The sequence below is a fragment of the Plectropomus leopardus genome, chromosome 24 (genome assembly GCF_026936395.1).
Source record: "Plectropomus leopardus strain MGB_pleo_1.0 chromosome 24, ASM2693639v1, whole genome shotgun sequence".
NCBI lineage: Eukaryota > Metazoa > Chordata > Actinopteri > Perciformes > Serranidae > Plectropomus > Plectropomus leopardus.
In genome coordinates, this window is record NC_142199.1 from 6,938,761 (window position 1) to 6,961,990 (window position 23,230).

General features: G+C 37.8%; 2 protein-coding genes across 3 annotated transcripts in view; both read left to right on the forward strand.

Moving 5' to 3' along the window:
* LOC121964197 (sodium/myo-inositol cotransporter-like) overlaps positions 1 to 23,230 on the forward strand; it is a 26,532-nt gene continuing 3,302 nt past the window's right edge. Inside the window, exons 1-5 of one of the 2 annotated variants that reach the window (XM_088074359.1) lie at positions 1 to 37; positions 12,734 to 12,832; positions 21,031 to 22,093; positions 22,216 to 22,411; positions 22,813 to 22,940. In XM_088074359.1, coding sequence (XP_087930485.1) covers positions 21,454 to 22,093; positions 22,216 to 22,411; positions 22,813 to 22,940 — 964 coding nt within the window. In that variant the 5' untranslated portion in view covers positions 1 to 37; positions 12,734 to 12,832; positions 21,031 to 21,453. Of the gene's footprint in view, positions 38 to 12,733; positions 12,833 to 16,957; positions 17,087 to 21,030; positions 22,094 to 22,215; positions 22,412 to 22,812; positions 22,941 to 23,230 lie in introns of those variants that run through there. The other variant, XM_088074358.1, reaches the window with a different exon arrangement.
* Positions 12,735 to 23,230, forward strand: part of LOC121962868 (sodium/myo-inositol cotransporter-like) — a 23,721-nt gene continuing 13,225 nt past the window's right edge. Inside the window, exon 1 of the mRNA XM_042513188.2 lies at positions 12,735 to 12,832. The gene's annotated coding sequence lies outside the window, so the exon portion shown is untranslated. The remainder of the gene's footprint in view (positions 12,833 to 23,230) is intronic.

Genomic DNA, 23,230 nt, shown 5'->3' on the forward strand with positions numbered 1-23,230 from the left:
GGGAGCCTTTTCGCTGCTGCAGGCAAAGATCACAAAGGTGAGTGTTAAATGTCTCCCTCACAGTAAGATGCCGTGATAAATGCATCCAGTTCTTTTTTATGGTTTAGAATACAAGCCGCTGTTGTTTCAAAATATGCACTCATTTTCTCCAACCCTTGTTTAACCAGCTGTGTATTTACAGCAAAAGCCGGAGGCAATAACTGCACACTATAACCAGCATTAGATTGTTGGCAGATGGAGTTTTATTCCAATTTTACCAGTTGTCTGAATGACCACAGGACATGCTGTAAACATGAGTTTGCCCCCAGTGATGCTGCGAGACCTCAGCGTTTATTATCAGCCGCAGCATCGCTCTGAATCATTCAGACACAGAATGCTAGTTTTATGTGTCTCAGTTGTATGAATCACTAAATGGTACTTCCCCTTGGGGGTGCACTTAAAGGTTTCCCAAGAAAAACTTCCATGTTCAAAGACGTTGTGATATATCTGCTCCTCATTATCGTCTGTAGGCAGCGGTGTTTCACGTAATTTAGAGAATGAAGAAAAGTAGAAATACAACAATCCAGATTGTTATGTAAGTCCAACGTATTATCAGCTAGAACGTGTTTACATGCTTTAATCTTTAAAACGCACTTTTTCTCATACTGTCTGCCTGAATTAATCTGTATTAACTCCGTCTAAAACGTTACCTGTAGCGCCATGTACAGCCTCATTAATCCTGACTCCCAAAAAAGCCCAGTCTGCTCTGATTGGTCAGTTTTTTCGTATGTTCCACATCTGCGCTCTCGGTGTGTCAGCACTTCTTAATGCAGCTAAGGAATGACTGCAATAGGACTGTAGCGACAGTTTCTACCTTATAGACAGTTTCACTGGATTTGCATTGCTAGGCAACAGCTCAGGTTGTGGCATCACAAAATCTTGGATGTCCTGACGGCTTGTTTAAGGGCACATTTTCTGATTATGTGCTTTTCTCTGTGGATTGAGCATTTTGATATTTTCTCAGCATTTATATTGCACGTACATCTTCTGTGTAATAGAAAATATATGAATATCTGACTTTTTACTGCAGTTTTAAGTATTTAAATGAGTTGACACACAGCTCCTCTACATGATGGAGCCTCAGGGTAGAAATGCAGAAGCCATCTGCACCTCCTTACTATTTCAGTTTATATGGTGCTTTAGTCACAGATTTACAATGAATCAAGTTGCTGCACAGATAACCTGGAGTCTTTTGGGCCCCTGAAGGTCTGGGGCCTATAGGGCAGCTGCCAGCTTTGCATTGGTAGGGGAACTAGGGTAATTCTTATTCATGCCAGCCTTACACCGAACAATTTTTCAGGGGATTTCAAGCATATTTTTAGTTTTAAAATAAAACCATGAGAGTTTTGTAAGAGATGTGCACTATTGTGATCGTTATTGTTGTAAATTGGTCACAAACGTCAATCCAAGCTGTCTTAGGTGGGTCTTTTCTCATCTTGACGTTCATACAAAAGCTAACATGTTTAATATGATTTGAAGTATTTGGTCTTGGCGTATGCAAGTACTGAAGTTTAATGGCATGAACATCGACAACCAGTAAATGCGCTTTCTCCAGCACTAAACAGGAAGCAGCAAACCAGTTAGACGGTATGGAGGGGACTCCAGGGAGAGACAAAAAATATTGGGAAGTCTTGGTTCTTCTGTTCTGTGGAAACTGTTGGAGTTGTGCTTAATTCAGCGTGATCTGATCCACCAACCAGAGCTTAATTTAGTGAGAAATCTTAATTATGAAACCTCTTATTCCCATAGTCTCTTCCCACTAAAATAGTGCAGCTAACCAGCAGAGTGTGGTAGCGAGGGGAGGTGACAAAATCCAAAATTTAAAACTTGTACATAAACTCAATTTATATTTATGGATTATTTTGTTGCCGAATTGACAAGAATACTGTAGACATTTGACGCCTTAAATCTGTTGTATCTAGAATAAAATTTTTTGCAGACACATAAGGAACTGTTACAGTTTCATGTTTTTTAAAGGGAGTTGGGGTTCAGTTTTTCCACCAGGACCAGGATGGGAAATAATCCCAAAAAGAAACTAGTTGTTGTCTAATTAGTGACCCTGCAAGATCCCCAGTCGTTGCAAAATCTTATACTGTGTGAATAAAAACTCAGACATAAGAGGGCGTAAGTTAAGTCTTTTTAAAATCTTGTGGTTAGTTGTAAGCATTAGTGTTAGTAAAGTAAAATATTTACTTATTTCCAGTCCGGCAGATGTAGTCAAAGTTTTCACTGTTTCCTTTGTTTAAAGTCGCTGCAGCTTACAGTGTGTTTCAGTGTTTCCGCTTATGTCTCTAATCCTGTTGAATGATGCACTGATGTTAAAATGTTCCACATTAGCGACGTTCTTATTTATAGCAAAGTCAATATGTGTATTACTGAGAAGAAGCTTGACTGTAGGTGAAAGCTGCGGAAGTATTGATTCTGTTCATGAATAATAACTCAAGTTTGCGGCAGGAACAAGAGTTCATCATGTTTGATGTTTAAATTCAACTTTATCTTTGTGTCAGAGACCATTAGTGCATAAATCCAACTGCTCATACCATCCACTGAAGCCAGGAGGTTATTTGAGTCCACACACATTCAGGGTGACGGAGGTCAGGCGATCTGTATACAGCAGCTGACTGGTCTTCATCACTCAGAGGGTCCAAATGACTGTCTGAAGCAGGACTCACTGGATTAACCCTCTACACACACACACACACACACACACACACACACACACACACACACACACACACACACACACACACACACACACACACACACAGTGGGAGGCTGCTGGGAGCTTCAGTACTTAAAAAATCAGCTACTGACGAGTTTACTTTTGCCAAATAGCCATGCATGGAATATATAATGCACAGTGATTTTTAGCTGTCTCAGATATGAGGACATTTTTAGGACATTTCAAGGATTTTCGGAATCCTATAGGATTTTAAGGAGTCTTGAGGATTTTCAGGCATTTCTAGGATTTGATGACATTTCTAGAGTTTGACGACATTTCTAGAGTTTGACGACATTTCTTGGATTTTATGCTGTGCTGCACAAAGTGCGGAGTAGAAGTTGCAGGCACAAAACAAAGCCAGCAACTGACCAAAAAAAATGAATCTTATCCATTTAAACTAGGAATGAAACCTCACTGCATAATAATTAAGCTGAAGAATAAACCCATAAAAGATATAAAGGCATTCAGAACTAATAAAAAAATAAAATAAACAAGATTAAAATAAATGATACTAAAAGTAAAGGCGAATAAAAGACAACACAAGAAAGAACAAACAAAAAAACGATAAAATAATAGATAAATCAATAAACCAGTAAAAGAAAAAACACATCAGTTAAACAGATGACAGAAATAAAATTAATTTAGTAATTAAATACTAAAATAGAATAAAATTGAATATGTTAGATTATCTTCAAAACAAAGGAGTACAGTGATTTAAACAGGTAAAAACACTTAATAAAGCTGTTTCAAATTAAAAATCAATATTTTTCTAATGCTGCTCAGCTCGAAAACGTGAGCAGCACTATCTAATGTTTTGCTTGTAATGTAACAAAAACACAAGTCTTATTTCGAGGTGATTATACACTAAAGAAAATATACTTATTAGACTATATATTCTATGTCTGCCAATATATTCCCCTATACACTGCACCTTTAAAGCTGCTTTTCAATGTTTGGTTTTTTTTTGTTTTCTGGCCACTTGAGGGCAGCCAAAGTAATGTATTGTTGTTATTTGTGCAGATTGTACCTTATCTGTTTCCTATTCGTATTTGATTTTCAATTTCCCTTTTTTTATTTCTATGAAATTGCCATTTTATGATATAAATATGTAATTTTAATATCAAAATTCCTTTTCTTATTTCTTTTGAAACATTCAATTATGGCATCAATATCTCTCAGGTAGAAAATAATTCATTAAGTATTTTTATTGTAATGTTCTGTTCTCTCTATTAATTGTCCTCCTGGGTGAAATTAGCAGCCATATATTTGAGATATTGGCTCATAAAAAAACCTCTCACTAAAACAGAATTTGTTTTCAGTGATGGCACAGGAGGATGAGCCCTGCAGGGTAGAGCTGTTATTGATTTAGAACAGGAATTGGCTTTTTATTTTATTTTCTCAGAAAAGTTTTCATTTATAATTCAGTTGCCACAGTGTGTATGAAGCCCACAAAACCACCTATTTGTAGCTTGAAGTTTGGGGAAAGATCGTGATTAGAGAGATTGGTGTTGACTGTTGGTTAAAAACTGGATGTGAACCACAGTCTCCAGTGCATTATTTATTAAACATAATCTTTATTTAAATCATGTCTAACCCTAACCATAGTTTATTTATCATCACTGCAGATTTCCCAAACCTTAACCACACAGTAGTTGCCACGCACAAATAAAAGAAGTCGGGATTTTGACACTTGATGCTCGTACTTACTTAAGTCTTATTCATACAGAAAAAAATGATAATGTTGAAAGTAGCATGCTCGTAGCTGTTTCTCTGGGAGCATTGTTTGTATAAAGGTATAACGTATGGAAGCCCATTTTCGCCAAAATGTTTTAAAAAAAGATTTCCTTTATGTCATTATCATGAGAAAGTTTCCTTTTGTCTCAAAATAATGAGTTAGTATTTTCTAATAATGACACACTTTATCAAAACATCTCGGAATAACAAGAAACAATACTGAATAGTGTATCAATATAAGGATGTTTTTTATTATGTTAAGATTCGTGATTATTTTGAGATATAACACATTTTGAGGAAGTTTTTCATTGTTTTAAGATAGAAAGTTATTTTGAGAAAGTTCATCATTATTTTGAGATGAGACTCATTATATTGTAAAAGTTTATCAGTTTTGAGATACTTAGTTATTCTTTTCACATACTCATTATTTTGAGGAAATTTGTCATTATTTTTTTAGATATAACTCATTGTTTTGTGAAAGTTTCTCATTATTTTGATATACTAAGTCAATTTTTTGAGAAAGATAAGCATTATTGTGAGCTATCACTCATTGTTTTGTGATTGTTTTAGTATTTTCAGATACTAACTCATTTCTTTGAGGAGGGTTCTCTTTTTTGAGATACTACATTGTTATTTTTGAGAAAGATTCTCATTATTTTGTGAAAGTCTTTCATTATTTTTAGACACTAAATCATGAGTAGCCAAGGTTCTCATTATCCAAAGACATTACTAATTATTTTGGGAGTTTCATTATTTGCAGAAAGTTTCACAATATTTTGAGATATGAGTTATTATTGAATATGTGAAAGTTTCTCATTATTTAATAAGTCATTATTTTAAACAAGTTGTTAATGTACTTTGAGATATAGTCATTATTTTAAGAAACTAACTAATTTTGAGAGTTTCTAATAACATTTAGATACTAAGTCATTATTCTAAGATACTGAGTTCTTATTTTGAGAAAGTTTCTCATTATAATTATTTTCATCACACTGGTAGAAATGGGCTTCCATAGTAATGTAGTTTTTGAAAGTTGCTTTTTGACAAGAACATCAGCCAAATGAATACATCGTATTGTAAACATTGGTCTTTTAGTGGCAAGGACAGTCTGTATTGATGTAATACACTGTGGAGGATGTGGATTGTCAAATTCTGCTTGAGTCAGCCCCAGCGGGCAAATTTTTTAGTTGGAAACCCTGTAATTTGTATTGCTTACATTTGCAGCTTGGGGTGCAAATTTGTTTGCAAGTCAGAGTTCAGCATATCGTCTTTAAATAAGCCAATATGACCAAAGCTGGAAGCTTTTACTTTCTCTTTCAATTTTTTTTGTAATTTGCTTTTAATGAATCTTAATGTTGTTCAAGAAGAATGTTATCAAGTCAAATACAGTAGGCACACAGAGACACACACACACACACACACACACTCACACACTCATGAGTTACATAAGAGCTGAGAGCGCTGGTTCACTGCATCGGTTGTTACTTCAAAGAGAAAAACAAAGAAAGAGAGAGGACGGGTTTTATTCTTCCTCATTCGTCTGTCAAGTTCCCTCTCTCTGTTAAAAAAGCTGAGCTAGCATTTGGTGTCAGCATGTTTAGGAGTGTGTGTGTGTGTCTCTGTGTGTGTGTGTGTGTGTGTGTGTGTGTGAGAGAGAGAGAGAGGATCAGATGTCCCTCCAGACAATAAGACGCCCTTATTTAAAAAACTGAGAGAAAGAGAGAGAGGAAAGGAAGGAGCAATCAAGGAATGAAAGAGAGGCAGAATTTAAGAGAGAAAGAGAGAGGTGGGATTAAAGCTTCTCTCTCCGTCAGTATTTTCTTTTCTTTCTCTTTGACTTTACATTGGACCAAAGTCTAGACAAAACTAATCCCACAGAAATTAAAAATAATTTGAGAGTGGAAGACATTAGTTTCGCATTTAATCTGGGTTCATTCAACACATTCCAAAGTGAAAGTAATGCCAAAATACAGCTTTTTATTTTATTCTACCTCTAATCAGTCTTATTCTCAGGATCATTTTATTAAATTTGAAGTTAATTAAAAGGGAAAAACAGGTTTCCAAGCTAAGAAGTTTGCTAACTGACAGTTCCTCCAAATAAATGGGTTTAGATCGTCTTCTTGTGGTGAGTTATGCTCCCAGATCTCTGCTGTGTTACCATAACTGATTACATGGAGAAATACATCAGATTTTTTTGAAGTGGGGTTGTATGAGGTATCTATTGGCAATGTATTTCTTAAACTGTGTTTCCATTGAAAGCTTACAGTTTAGTAACTTTGGAACCAAAAGTAACGTCTACGAAAACCATATTTATATATTTATGTGTGTGTGTGTGTGTGTGTGTGTGTGTGTGTGTGTGTGTGTGTGTGTGTGTGTGTGTGTGTGTGTATGTGTGTGTGTGTGCGTGTGTGTGTGTGTAGTCTTTTTTTGGGGGCGGGGGGGTTAGTTTGTAGTATTATTACTACCACAAATAACATTAATGACTCCAAGACTTTTTGCCCAAACTATCTCCACACAGCTGCTTCCCTACAAAAATTAGTCACATGCTCTCATTCAGAGCTACAGTTAATCTCGCTGTTTCAGTTTTTCATATATTATTAACCCGTGCTCAATCTCTACCTTTCTATTTATGCATCATCGCTGTATCTTTGCTATTTTAAATATATTTTTTTAAAAAGAGGAAAGAAAATACTTTCACATCATGGCACACTTAATCTCTTACAGATTTTTTAGGAGGCTAAAATGTGTTTTGTTGCTGACCCCCAATCACAGCAGTACATAGTTTAGCATCCATGTTGGATTTCAAACTGCATTTCCAAACTAGGGGAGTTTTGGTTGACATCTCATAGGAAACATATTGACTAGGTACCTCATGTAACCCCACTTGAAAAAATCTGAACTATCCCTTTAGCTTAACTCCTCTACCATTTTTATTCACAGCTGTAATATTTAGCTGGAGGACCTCCAGCTAAATATTTACTCTGAATCATGGTTGCTACGACCATAAACGTGATAACCTCCGAGTGTTTCTGTCTGAGAGCAGACAGCTGGAGATTACTAGTGTCCCAGTAAGACCCTTAATTTGAAGACTGTTCTTTCCACTTTGTTGATAAGACCTAAACGCTAACAGCTGGTTACACAAGAGTCGTCATTTGGAGCATTTTGGGTATGTTCTTAGAGGTTTACCCCCAACAAAAGAGCAGGGCAGTAGTACCCAGAGTGCACCATGAGAAAGAGTTGATATTAATGGATTTAGTTTGTCTATTATTTTTCGACTTACCTAAGTGATTGTGCTCTGTAAATTGGGAGCTTTTGGTGGATATAAACAGGAAGTAGGGGTGACCAGGGTTGGTCAGCACACTTTTCCCTCTCTGTTGTATTTCTGTGGCATAATTTATGTTACAATATTCCAGCAGCAACCATTTTTAAGGTCTCAGTTATAAATAAAGTAAACAAAGTAAACATTTAATTCAAACAAGAACCAAAAAATACCCAGCTGGCATGAATATTTAATTGAATATCTGCCCATTTTCTTTAAAATAGCACCATTAAAACTATGCTGAATCAACTATCAGCAGTTCCTGTTTGCAGTGTACCCATTAATGTATGAACAACGATCACTGAATTATTTTTATACTGAAGAAAACTTAAAATTAGATGTATCTCAAGAAAATTCTACTGTTACTGTAGAAGAAGGGGCTCTTTGCTGTTATTTCTTAGCGGATTTATGGAGGTTATTCGCACCTATGATATCTGCAGGAAGTGTAAGTGTAAGTTTAGTTATGACTTCCGAAATGAGCAAAATTTTGACAAAAAGAACTTTCTGTAGCAATCAAAGCTTCTTGGCTGTTTCATTCACTTCAGCTGCAGACTGAAGTCCTCAGATGCTGTGCTTCGTGCTGTCAGCGGTGTGTTTGCAGAGGTCACAAAGTCATGTGTGTTTCTCAAGTTTCTCAGCCGCCTCTTTGCACTCACACACACACACACACACACACACTCACACACACACACACACACACACACACACACACACACACACACATATCACCAGCGGCTGTAAACATACATTAATTGCCCTGGCGACATCAGACTGTACATATGCATTTAAATTTCAGCAGTTTAGGACTCACATCTTGTGTTCTGCTTCAAGTCAGACTTTTTCATAGGTGAAAAACACTGAAATCTTTATTTATACTGAGAAAAAAAAACATAAATGAGGTACATAATCAACATAATGTATAGCCTCTCCCTCACACCAGTGTGACTTTTAGTGCTGGTGTTTCTCAAAATTCAATCACATTTTTCATTAACCCCGGAGGAATCATCTCCTCTCTCACACACACACATGCACACACACACACACACACACACACACACACACACACACACACGCACACAGACACTTCAGTATACACGCTTCTTGATGATGATAAACATGTTGGAAGTGATTTTTCCATCTGCCTTTCCTTCCTTCCACCATCTGCCATCGCCAGCAACTCTCAGCTCAGTTTGTGTTAGAAGAGTAACGCCCTCCTCCTTCTCCTTCGTCTCTGAAATCCCTTTTTTTAAATCTGACATAGAGGCACCCGTACTGACCCCCCCATTTGTCCTCTCTGTGCATTGTACATATATCATGTTTGCTGTGTGTCAGTTACTTTATGTTAACATGATTTAACGTTTTAATATTAAGGAAAATGTACCATGTAAGCATGTAGGGAAATGATAAGATTTTATTGATACCAGTGCCATTATTGGTTCTGTTTATCAGTCCAAGTCTTTATCGATTCCTGATCAGTTTTCTCTGTGGAAACAAAGACCTACACCAGTTTTCAAAGCAACTATTTTCTTATCACTGAGTCTGAACACAGTGGAGAAAGGGACTAAATAAAAAGCATGCATGTGACGCAGCATGGCATAAATGTTATAGAATAATATTTGCGCTTGTAACAGACGTGCTGCTGAGTTTGGAAGCAGTGACACTCATAGAGTGTCAAATACATGATATTCTTGGAATTTAAGCTATAGTTGCAAGGTAGAGAGGTGTTTGAGCACATTACAAGCAGCACTGTTGTCATCTTTCTTTGTGAAATGAAGCCACTTCTTCCTCTTTTCATGCCTCCTTCTTGTTTCAAGTTTCCATCATTTGCATGAGCTGGACATCATTGTTTTGCAATGTGCAACTGTCCAAAAATCATGATGGCATTGTTAAAAGGAAATGATCAGTTGGGAACTTGTTCCAAATTGTCTGAAATGCTTCTGAGCTTGATCTGAGTCTTGATTCCCATCCTCAACATGTTTAGGCACAAAAAAACAACAACACTTGGTTATGGTTAGAAAAAGATCATGTTCTGGCTTAAAATATCAGCTTTTAGTAGCACAATCCTGGCCTGAAACATCGCTTTTCGGTTTTGAAATGTACAAATGTGTCTGTGGTTTGTAGAAATTTACAATGTCAACATTTTCTTTTGGCAACTGGGCTGACAAACAAATTCAAACCAGTTGGAGGTTGGTAATCTAGCACTGGTTGGCAAAGTGAAATACATTTCTCCTCACACCCTGGCAGATTCCTTTACACTCTGCAAACTCATCTCTTCTACATGTTTTAAAGCCAAAAAGTCGTGTTGGGCTGTTTGTCTCAGTCTGTCAATCAGCTGAACGCAGAAGTGTCGTAGACTCGCGGGGACGCTGAGAGATGAGATTAAATATAGTCTGCAAAAACCGACTTTTATCTGATGTTTTGGTTTTCCCTCAGTAGGGATACCCGTTTGTGTATATTTGATTGACAGTGTGGGTTCTTGAAATTTCAAGTCAGTATTTCACCACAAAAATGGTCTATTAATATTTGATGGGTGAAGAAAAGATTCCCGCTGCTCTTTCTTAGTCTTTGTGAAGAGAAGTTTAAAGTTTGAAGGGAAGTGGGAGAACAAAAGAAACATTTTAGAGGAAGAAGTGACATTAAATCTGGTCACAATTTCAAATCAATCCTACATTCAAAAACAAAAAAATCTACTGTATTATAGGGCTGTTCTGCTGTAACAGTATGCATTGTATTGCTGTCACTTCAGTTATTTGAACAGACATTTTTTGGAGGTCAAAGACACTGTTGGGGGATTAAACAGGAGAAGTACAGAGCAGAGAGCTGGTGGTGTTGTTTCTTCTGTGGTAGAGTGGCGCCATCCACAGGTTTAGCACATTGTTACATTGAATAATAAACCTGGGTTCAGTTAGCTGCACAAAACACTAAACATATGAAAGTTAAATGTTGGTAATTAAAAAGCAAGCGGTCAGAATTTTTAGGATTCATTCCGTTTTTTTCTTCTTAGCATACATCACCTTAAAAATGGAGCATATATTACACTTGAAGAAAAATAAGGTTTTTACAATGTAAAAGCCTTAAAGAACAAAATCCAGTATTTATTTCCCTCCCATTCCTTTATTCATCTGTCTATAACCTCCTTCCCTATTAATTCTGTCTTTGTAGTAAGTAAAATGTAGGGGAAATGTAGTGTAGTAAAAGTACACATTTTATTTTTGAATTGTAGTGGAGTAAAAGTGAAAGTTGACAGAAATATAAAAACTTAAATAAAGTAAAGATACTCCCAAAAAAATCAAGTGCTGTAACAAAGAATACATCTATTATTATGAATTTATTCTTTGCTTTAAAGCTTTATTTTGATGAAATATAAGTGACATGCTGACCCAGATCTGTTCATGAAGTTGTTGATTTTAAAGCTATATAACATTTTCCCACCATAGGGTTTGCTGTGTAAATCTGCATGTACATGTAATCATTATGGCATTATGTACAGCAGACATAATATTCACAAATGGATTTCACAAGAGGGTTTCAAGTCACTGCAAGTTGATTTTTACTCAAAAAAAAAAAAAAAGCGGCTGTCTGGATGTTTTAACACACACACAAATGAAAATGCCTAAAATAATCATGATGCAACGCACATGTGATTAACAGTGAGATGGGTTCAAACATGCAGGATGGTGCTTTTAATTATCAGATCCAGTATCGCTTTTTAACATTTTGCAGCATGCAGATCATCTCAGGACCAGCCAGAAACAAGCTTCAACTCATCCTTTAGTTGAGGAGACACTGTGTGTGTGTGTGTGTGTGTGTGTGTGTGTGTGTGTGTGTGTGTGTGTGTGTGTGTGTGTGTGTGTGTGCGTGTGCGTGTACGTGTGTATGCATGTAAGCAATGCAACTTAAATATTACCTCATGCTGTTCCAGCAGTTAGCTGACCCACATTGCCTTTGTTGTGGAAATATGTCCCCCCGATAAAAGTGATCCAGTGCGGCAGTGCGGCACTTGTTGAGCTGAGTTTGACATTTATGATATTTTAAAAGTTGAATTTTAATTCAGTGTCCAATCGTCTGATCAGAAATGCCTTTTGAAAAGCTGCTTCATGGCCTGTTTTATGAGCATGAATGACTATTAGTCAATTTGTCTTGCTTTGTTTTGTGTCTTCTTCAAATTTGCATAACAGTGCTCTCTGTTGGAATGTGTTTTAAATATCATTTTGATTTTAGATTGAAAACTGTTATTGCTTGGCTCCGGAGGCAGTCAGTTTTGTGTGTCTCCATGCAAAACTTGAAAGATTTCTTAAATCAAATCGTAGCTAGATGTAAGTTTAGATATGCAAAGCTCTCCAGACCTGCCTTAACTTATTTTTGTCTTTGTAGTGTGACACTTCTGTGTTTAAAGTGTGGTTAGGTTTAGGTACAAAAGGGACAAACAGTGGTTTGGTTGTTAAAATGACCAAAAAGACACTAAATGATGAAAGAGAGACATAAAACCATCTCAGAGACATAAAATCACTACAAAAAATGAGCACAGGGAGATAGAAAATGACCACAGAGACACAAACAAGCTAAAAAAGGAAATACAATAACCAAAAAGTCCTGAAAAATGTCCTGAGAGAAAAAAAAAAAATTGCCCTACAACTGAGGGCAAAATGACACAAAAAAGACACAAATCACTACAAAACAGCCATGAAAGACACAATATGGCCTCAAGGAGACACAAAACAACTGCATAACGGGGCAAAACAATCAGAAAGTGGCACAAAATGGGTACGAAAATGGGTATGAAGATGTTGAAGAGGACCGGAAAAAATATGGCTTCACACAAATGAAAGCAGAAAAACACTTGCAGAGGAGTTCATCAGAAGTGTTTTCTAGTGTTGCTAATGATATTGGCTAATGTGTGTGTTTGGTTTTTTTTTCAGCAGCAAGCCTTGATGTAGTCTGCAAGAGGACCTCGAGTCCAGGGGGACATGACATGATGTTACTGAACACTTTGCATCATGAAAGCCTTCAAATGCATGGTGAGTGATAATACTTATTTAAATTATTTTGCTTCCATCTAGTGGCTGAATTAAGCAACAGCAGCAATATACTTAAGGGACAGTTCACTCCCAAAATCAAACGTTTTACTCTGTTTATCAGTCTAGATTGTTTTGGTGTGAGTTTCCAGTTGTTGGAGATGTCAGCCATAGAGATGTCTGCCTTCTCTCAAATATAATTGAAATAGAAAGCATTTAGCTTGTGGTGCTCAAAGCGCCAAAAAAAAAATACATTTGCAAAACTCATAACCCTGAAATCATAACCCTGTAACTCAAAATAATCCACAGACCTTGCTGTGAGCATTTTCATGTACAAACTATTTTCTTCCTGCTTACCTGCCAAATACATCAACTCCCAGGTCATCAACTATTGAGCAGTTGGACTGCATATTTAAGATTTTTTTTATTGTTTTATCCACACAGACAGTGTGAATTTCAATTTGGAGAGTATTTTGGCATCAAGTGTAGGCTGAAAATAGTATTTTCTTCTAACTGAGTTCTGTGTTTTACAATGAAACTTAAGTTATAGGGAGAAATCTCAGTCCCTCTGGGTATGAGGTGAAGTGTTCTGATAAAGTTATTTTAAAGCCTCATGAAAATAGTTGAAATGCTTGTGTTCCTCTGCACAGTTGCATAGTTTATAGTGGTTGCAATACAGCACGTGCCTCCAATGCCAAATCAACAAACTCCTCCCCATCAGGTCAAATCTGATAGAAGCAAAAGGGTGAAATCCTTGAGCAAAGTTCTTGCCTTATTGTTTATGAAAAATGCAAAATCATGGTGTGTGTGCAGAAAGTAGGACTTTGCTGTCATGTTATAATCACCCCTTTCTTGGTCATGGGTAATAAGTTGTGCATGGTCAACACACACATTCAAAATACATGCAAGTAAAATAGTTTGCATGCATTCATGCAACAACAAAATGAAGTCACAGGGGCTTAGATGCAAAGTTGCATGCATACATGTAAACCACACACACACACGCACGCACGCGCGCACACACACACACACACACACACACATATACGCATATTTTTGTATGTGTGTATTTAAATATAATAGACATGCAGGCACGAATACACAGTGTCAAGTCAGGCAGCATCCACGTTCTCATTGCATGAACATGGGTTTATGAGTAACTGTGCGTTCGTGTGTATGTGTGTCCCAGTGAGCTGCATGGTGTGTCCTAATTGGTAATATGTCAGCAATTTCTGGTTTACTCATCAACCATGTGTTAAAAACTAATAGGGTGAAACACAACCAAAACATGTTGAAGAATAACAGAAAACGTGCAGGAACGTTTTCAGTAAGTGTTGATGAAGACTCCTTCCAGATATTATTGTTGATGATGTGTTGCCAGTATTGTTTTTCCAGAAGTGAGAACAATTAACTTTATCACACAACGGAGTACTATTGCTACAACAGGAAGTGAATACAACTTAAAAACTTGGATATAATATAGAATGCAAACCAATAAAAGAACTGTAAATAATTTACTTTGCATTTTTGTTAATATGCTTTAGGAAGTGCGTGAATCAATTTATAGAGGCTGATATTGCTTGTTTTAGGTATTCATGTTATTTTGTCCAATCCCTGCATATATGTGATATAAGTTAAAATCCAAACAGGATAAAAGCTTTGCTGCCCTGCGAAGAGAAAGGACATTTAAAAATCAACCACTTTATAAGCAACCAGAAGATAACAAGAAATCTGTTTCAAGGTGCAGGGTTACAAAGTAATCTGGTTAACTTTTCTTAAAGATAAGATGTTGCAATACTATACTATACTATACTTTGCTATACTATCACATAAAAGCACTGCACAATATGATACAATATGGTATAATACTGTACTATACTATAGTATATTGTACTATCCCATAAAAGCAATGTGTAATACAAGACTATACTGTACTATATATAATACCATACTACCATACTATACCATTGTAACTACCCTCACTTTACTCTACTATACTACAATACCCTCACTATACTGTACTATACTCTGCTGCACTATACTATACTACCCTTACTATATTATACTATACTATACTATACTATACTATACTATACTATACTATACTATACTACACTACACTACACTACACTACACTACACTACACTACACTATATTATACTACCCTTACTATACTATACTATACTATACTATACTATACTATACTATACTATACTATACTATACTATACTATACTATACTATACTATACTATAGTATGCTGTACCATAGTATACTATACTGTACTATACTATACTGTCCCTGCCCTTTGTACAGCTGTATACTATTAATTGGACATTCAGCACAACCATCAGGGACCTACAAGGGTTTGCCTGGGGCCCCCCAGAATCTAGGATCGTCTCTGGTAACAAAGCTCCTGTAAAGACCATTCGCTGTACTAACACAGTAATAACCATGTCAGCAGCCCGGCAAAAGATTTAACTTTTCTGCCAGAGGGGCTTGTTCAGGGGCCCCAACTGAAACCGAGAAACATTATGTAACCTATAGCTTCAGGACAGGTAGTCTCATGTAGCCAGACCTCACTCCACAGTGCTGTGTCAACGACAGAGAAAGATCTGGAAGCACACATTATCATTGTTGTTCCCCATTATTGATCGTGTCAATGATGGGGGAGAGTTGGTGGTTTTGTGGAACTTTTGCATGTGGGGAAGCAAGCACTGTAACTAAAATGGCCACAGGCGATATGATACTTGAGAGGACATACTATTGTTTGAACACTGGGAGGAGACATTTGACAAGAGTGCCACTCGCCAAAAAATTTTGAGAACCAAACATTTGATTTTCTGCATAAAGCTGAATTTTCAATTTGCAGATAAACTCAGACTGGCCATGTCAGGCATGACAGTCGTGTGAGACAGAGTCTAGCCTTTTCTGAAGTTGTTTTGTCAGAGATTAATTCACAGAACGAACTAAGCAGGCATGCCTTATTGCACAACCCAAATCTTTGTAAAGACTTGCCATTTTCAGCGTGCAGGTGATTAGCTTGGTGGAGGATTCTGAAAATGGTAACACACAGATGTCATAGAGACGCGAATGCTGGCCTAAACAGTCAAAGTCCACATCAGGTGATTCAGACTATAAGTCAGGTAGCTCCTGCTAGTTCAATGTTGGCACATGGAAGAAGACAGGTCTATTGTGTCTATGATGTATTTTTAATAGTTTTATGAAGGGATATGTTGATGCTTAAATGTTGCCTTTTGTCGGTTACTGAGGGGGAAGTCTGGATGGAGTTGAGGCATATATCTATTCTCAATGTACAGCTCGGCTCCGTACTTAATGAGTAACTGAAGGCAACACAAATTATTCCTTTTAATTTCTTAGAGGCATAATAATAAACAAAAAAATCAGATTTAATGTCATGTTCATTCATACTTTTACTTGATTGAAAACACTAAGTTACACTCCATCACTGTAACAATAAAAATACATTTAACTGATTTTCATCAATACATTTTTATTGGAAGCATTTGTAATGCATTCTGTGCTCAGTACTACATACTATCAGTTACTAATATTGTTCTCATCACAATTCAGAATATGCAATGTAAAAAAAAATCAAACAAAGGGTAAATAAGGTGCTAGGGTGCATAAAAAGAGAATCACAATAAAGTTTGTTCATTTATAAAATAATCCATGCTCCCACAAAAATAACAGTGATGACCCTTTTGTTCATAGCAAAACTACAATTATGATATAGATATAAATAGATATATACATATATAGACATAGATATTGATAGATAGATGGATGGATATATAGGTGTTTTTCTAAGTGCACTACCTTAATAGGTTATACATTCCTAAATTCCATATCTTCATGTGAACAGATTATCCAAATAGAGAGACGTTGCGAAAGTGTGATAATGATTATGTTTATAACTGAATACCATGGATGTAATTTAAACGGTAGTAAAGTGAGTTTGGATGGCTGCAAAGTACGACATCCGTTCGATTAAAAAAAAAACAAAAAAAAAAAACACCGCGAACGTTATATGCACATCTTCATCACCGGAGCGCGAGCAGCGTTTTCCGTCCACCCTGCAGGTGATGATGCTGCTGTGGGCGGAGGCTCGCGCTCCTCTAAATAACAGTCTGGGGGCCCTGCGGATATTTAACAGTGTCGGACCAGCCAGACAATAACCTTTTCCACTGGAAAGACAAACTTGGAGAGGACACGGGGAAGATCAGCCACCCAGCAGGTGAGTCTGTTTTCATATACATTTTTGTTAAAGTAATTTCATTATTTAAATCAAGAGTTTTGTCTCGTGTAATTGTTGTCACTGCTAATACCCACAGAACAGTTTCATTTATGAACATGTTATGTGGTGAATATTGTAAGTGCATTTAAGGTCACTGCCACTACAAGGTTTTTTTAAAACTAAGAAGAGGTTGAAAAGAAGAAAAACTGATCACCTAGTCAGCTGGATAGTCCCGTGTGGAAAAATACAGAGCCTAGGCTATACAACAGATAATTTAAAATTCGTGATAACATTGCAAGGGCAGCGACCACACAATGTAACGGTGGAGAATGTTATAGGAAACTGTTTATTACATTCCCTCTTGCAGAAAGTCCTTATATTATGGTAATATTAGATAAATCATAAACATTAAAACAGCATACAGCACAGTAGCTAGGTATTAGAGCATATTTTGCTCTTTTAGAGTATAACACCAGATAAATCAGAATTAGAAATAATCAAAACAGCTACAATCAGTTAAACCAGCAACTGAAATATGAGAATATTATAGGATTATGATGGCAAATAGTGTCTTATATGTTGCTGCTGCAGTCTCACCTGCAGAATATCATAGGGATATTATATGTGATAACAGTCACCCCATGCATTATTTGAAGAATAATATGTTTTAAGTGGAGGGGCAGTTTTGTAATCCTGTAGCAGCAACACAAATGTGTTTTCATGTTGTTTGCTTTATCAGATTTCTCATCAAAAGTTGATTAATCATTTGTATTTGTCTGTCAGATTTGGTGATCTTATACAACATAAGCAACATAACTCCTCTTGAACTTGAACTTGAGAAGAATATACAACCAAAACTTGACTTCTGTGTTGAAAAAAAAACTGCTTGACCAGTTTAAGATGGTTAAGCAGGTTGACCAGCTATTTCGACCTGCTTAGGGTATGGTTTTGCATAATATTTGCTGGTTTAGCTGGTCATACCAGCTTGTGCTGGTCACTCTAGCTGGTTTATCCATTGAAGTTACTGTAAATTTGAACCAAATAAATTTCCTTAAGTATAAAGAAATAACAGCGTCATGAGGGGGAAGTATGAAAAGCAAAGGGCATAAATCAGTTAAGTCCACTATCATGGGATATGCACAAAGATAAATGTGTCACACCAGCATGGCCATCCAGCTAAATCTTCAAATACCAGTAAGAACCGTGTAAGGACCATCTAAGACCAAGACCAACTAAAATCAGCTACCAGCATAAGCTGGTTTTTAGCTGGGGGGTTTTTTCAGCATGGCAGAATTATATAATTTCTTGAGTTGTGTACTTACATTATCCCAAATATTTCCAACAACAAACAAACCAATGACTGTAGGCTAAATAAAGATGGACAACATTACAGCTCCCCAAAAGTGAAGTCAAAATCTTAATCGCCCCCTGGTGGCTGACTGCAGAACAAGTCATAATCCCCGCCCCCTCTATGTTAGACTCGACATGAGCCCAACTAAAATACTACACATCAGTTTTTTAAAAAAGGTAGTTTTTGTCCATGTAAGTAGTTCTTATCACGTTGCTGTACGTTAAAGTTTTAGTTTTTCTGATAAGTTTGGGTGTATTTTTCGATTTAATGCTTTCAAAAGGGAATGTTGTGTCATGATTGACAGCTGTGTGTTGAAATCGGTGTGCTTGTGATCAGTGGCGCTGCTTGTGATTGGTTAGGATTCGATACCAAAGCTCCACTTCCCAGTTGCTACTGCGCAGATTCTGGCTTCAAAAGTGCAATATTAGGGCTTAATTACTGTACAGCAAAATTTGAGACACGTTTTATTCCTCTTCTAATAAAGTTCCAGCAGGCTGTACACTAAAAGACTTTGTCTATCTTTATACACAATCTGCAGAGAAATCTGTAAATTTTTTTCAAGAAACGTTTCATTTGGTTGCACTGGCTTAATTTGAGTCGTGCTGAAGATCCATCTCCGAACCTGCTGCCCGCTACCACACACTTGTGGCTCTTCATGGGCCACCTATATCTTTGTTTTCATTTATTTGCCGAGTTAGACTCCTCATCAGCAATGAATATTTATCATTTATATTGGTTTGTGAATTTCATTAACCTTCTGCAATTCCAATATAAATCCGCCACAGGGTTGAAAGTATTGTGCGCTCCAATCATGAGGTCCTTTTTGCTTGTACTAATTCTTCTAGGTCAATATTGACTCTACTGCAAGTAGTACGAGTGTACCCTGCACATGGAAATACAGTAGGTTCAATGTACTCTGGTGAGAAAATGTCACTGATGCTATTCTTCCCAGCAGTTTACCAGGTTAAACATTTTCATGCTGCCTGCACAGAGCTAAATTAGAGCTGTGTGGAGACATTTTGATTTGCCAAAGACTTGTGCACATTCATGCAGTCAACCCCAGCTGTCCTCCACCGACCCTCACATTCTGGTCAGCAACAAACACAAACACCAGCCCTGATGCTGGACCCTCATACTACAGTGCTATATCAAGGGAGCATTGCAGAAAATCCAGTTAGTTATTTCTAGAGAGCAGCTGAGATGTGATGCCATAATTCTAATTCTACAAATGTCAATACGTGCTGGTATTTGCATATTCCACCCAGCCTTGCAGCCTTTTTCCCCCCATAATTTCCATGCTACAGCTTGGTCTACCACAGTGTTTTTCAAAAACACAACAGCAAGAGCAACATGCAAACATGCTCAGTGGCAGGGGTACATTCAAAGAGGCAGAGGCCGAGATATCCTAACTTTTAGTGTCTTGTATAGGTCAATTCCCCAAAACACAGCTTCACACCTTCCACGCCAGGCAAGACCTTTGTCAACACCTTTCAAACGCCACACCCTAGAATATTTGATGTGGAGCATGCAGAAACATGATTGACGACAAACAAGATAAGTTAAAAAAGAAATGAGCTGATTTAAGAGTTTAGGAACACCCAGATGATAATCAGTTTTCTCCACGACGCTGTTTGGGCGGAAACTCGATGCCGCAGCTCCACTCTGCGTTTGCGCGTTCTCATCACAAGTTGTCACATGTTGCCCCTTTTCAGTGGACTTTCGCGTCTACATATTATGCTCAAGGTATCCTTCTGCACCTGCTATTTACAATCCATGATGTCAACACAAGCACATAGTGGGATTATGCTGCATGTGGATATGTTTACATACAACAAAAGCATGTGCCAATGCAGGAACAAACCGACATGCTGGCATAGATGGTTACCTTTAAATGGGAAGTGAACACCAAATTCCAGCATCAAAGTCCGGGTTTGTTCAATCTATTCCTCTCACGTCCCACCCACCTTGTAGACGCCCTTGCACTCCTTATATTAAATTGTTACCAGCAGTGTTTAAATCTAATGCTGTCTTGATGCATTTCATACGCAGGCAACAGGTTCCATCCAGCCACGTTGTCAAGTGACGCTACGTATATTTGTATCGTGCCAACGCAGCAGGTGCTTTCACTGGCATAAAATAACGCTGCGGTTCTGTCCAGCGGCATTCCTCGTGCACGCAAAAAAGGTGCCTTTTGGTGTCACGTTATTATGCCAAAAGCACTGACAAAGGGGCACTATTTTACGAGTTTTGAATTAGAATGGGTTGGGGATTATTACTCAGCCTGTGAATTAAATTAGCTCGACCCTTTTTAGGGATTAAAAATCATGATATCTTGACCGCTGTTGCTTCATTTTTTTCCTCATAATACCCACAACTTTTATGAAGTTAAATACATAATTGTTGGAGTACCTTTCAAACAACAGTCCAAAAGTCATTATCTTTTGCTTACTGTTTTAAGAGCATAATGTCTTGCATGTTGCCATGTTGACCGTAGTCGACATGGCAAGTCATTGAGGGGTTAACGTACTTAATTGAAGAATAAGCATTAAGTGAAAATATGAATAATTTGTGTGTACATTTTTGTTTGTTGCAGGATCCAGATGACCTTTTTGGAGGGGAGGCTCCCTCAGTCAACACCCAAAGACTTTCACCACCATTTATCAAGCTGCCAAGCCACAACCTGCATTAAATGACAAAATTTGAGGTCTAATCCAAACAAGGACAAGGACCATTAATCTCAGACTTGGGCTTCATAAGTGCTTTATACTGTATATATGACAATGTGCATATGACTGTATATAAAGCTTTTGTAGCACAGCTGAATACCTCTTTTTGTACACCCTAAAGACAGGCATTGGTGGATTTAAATTAGTGCAAATTTCAGTCTCTAGTCGCATTTTATATCTAGGGTCATAATTTACTGAGGATTTCAAATTTGGACAAAAAAGTCTGGCTCTTGAGAAAGCTTGATGTAAGTTAATTTGATTCTGTTAAGGAGTTAAAAAAGTGCTCAAACATGGCCACTGCTGCCATCATGGAGGTGGCAGACATCACTGTTGTAGTAATCTACTTCATCCTGGTGCTAGCAGTTGGTTTCTTTGCCATGTGGAAAGCCAATAAGAGCACAGTGAGCGGCTACTTCCTTGCTGGTCGCTCCATGAACTGGGCGGCTGTTGGAGCATCTCTATTCGTCAGCAACATAGGAAGCGAGCATTTCATTGGACTAGCTGGATCAGGTGCTGCTAGCGGGTTAAGCGTGGCTGCATGGGAATTAAACGCCCTATTATTGCTCCAGTTGTTAGGCTGGATATTTATCCCCGTGTACATTCAGTCTGGTGTCTACACCATGCCGGAGTACCTGTCCAAACGGTTTGGAGGGAACCGACTCAAGGTGTATTTTGCAGTGTTATCTCTTGTCGTGTACATCTTCACCAAGCTGTCCGTGGATCTCTATGCCGGAGCGTTGTTTATCCAGGAATCATTAGGGTGGAACCTCTATCTGTCAATCATCATCCTCATCACCATGACAGCTGTGCTGACAGTTACTGGAGGTCTGGTCGCTGTCATCTACACGGATACGATTCAGGCATTCCTCATGATCACCGGAGCACTCTGCCTAACAGGCATCAGCCTCTTCAAAGTGGGAGGACTTGAAGGTCTTTATTGATCTTTTTTATGCATTAATGTTAAACCATTTATACCATGTAATCAACTGAATTACAATTTGATCTGCGTAATATAACAAATGCTGAATTGTGTCCTGCCATGTCATTTTAAGGAGTTTGGACCAAGTACATGCAGGCTACTCCAAACATCACTGGCATCTTGCTATCTTCACCCAACCTGACATATTCTGAATCTTGCCACCTTCACCTCCATCCGAAGCCAGATGCTCTGAAGATACTTCGAGGACCGAGGGATCCAGACCTGCCTTGGCCTGGTTTCTTACTGGGCCAGACTCCAGCATCTATTTGGTACTTGTCCATGTCTTTCCATCTTGACAGACGTACTTACTGGTCCACCTCCATATAGTGCTTATATGTGTACACGTCTCCAGAAGATTAATCTTAACCCACCTAACCTTTCTTCTTGAGCTAATATCAAGCCTTTACAAATTATTGAAAATATATAGAGCAGATTCCCATGAAATTTTCTGAGCACATCATGCTCCTCAGATGAGCTCCATAAGCTTTAACAAGAGCTCATGGCATTCCATCCAATAGTTGTTAAGATATTTCAGTTTGGACCAAAGTAGTGGACTGACTGACCAACCGCAATATGCCTTGATAGTGTGCCACCATCCTTGCTGTAATGCTTCTTGACACTTTGTTGAGGGCTAATTATTAACTCCAAGCATTCATACTGTGTGTTCTAGGTACTGGTGCGCAGATCAAGTGATTGTACAGCGGGTTCTGGCAGCAAAAAACATTGCCCATGCCAAAGGCTCTACTCTCATGGCTGGCTCTTTGAAAATCCTTCCCATGTTCATCATAGTCATCCCAGGTAGAGCCATTAATTGCTTTTTGAAAAACTTGCAGACACACTGATCAGCCAAAACATTTAAACCACTGGGGAGTGAGGTAAATGACATTGACCATCTTGTTGCAATGCAAAGTTCTCCTAGGTAACCTTTTGTCTGGGCACTCAACGTGTCCCACCCAACCAAACACTGTTGAACACCAAGTATGCCCCCTGATGGCAATCGCACTCCTCAATGGCAGTGGTGCTCCAACAGGACAACGCATCATGCCACACCACAAAAATTGCTCATGAATGACCCAAGACAAAGAGCT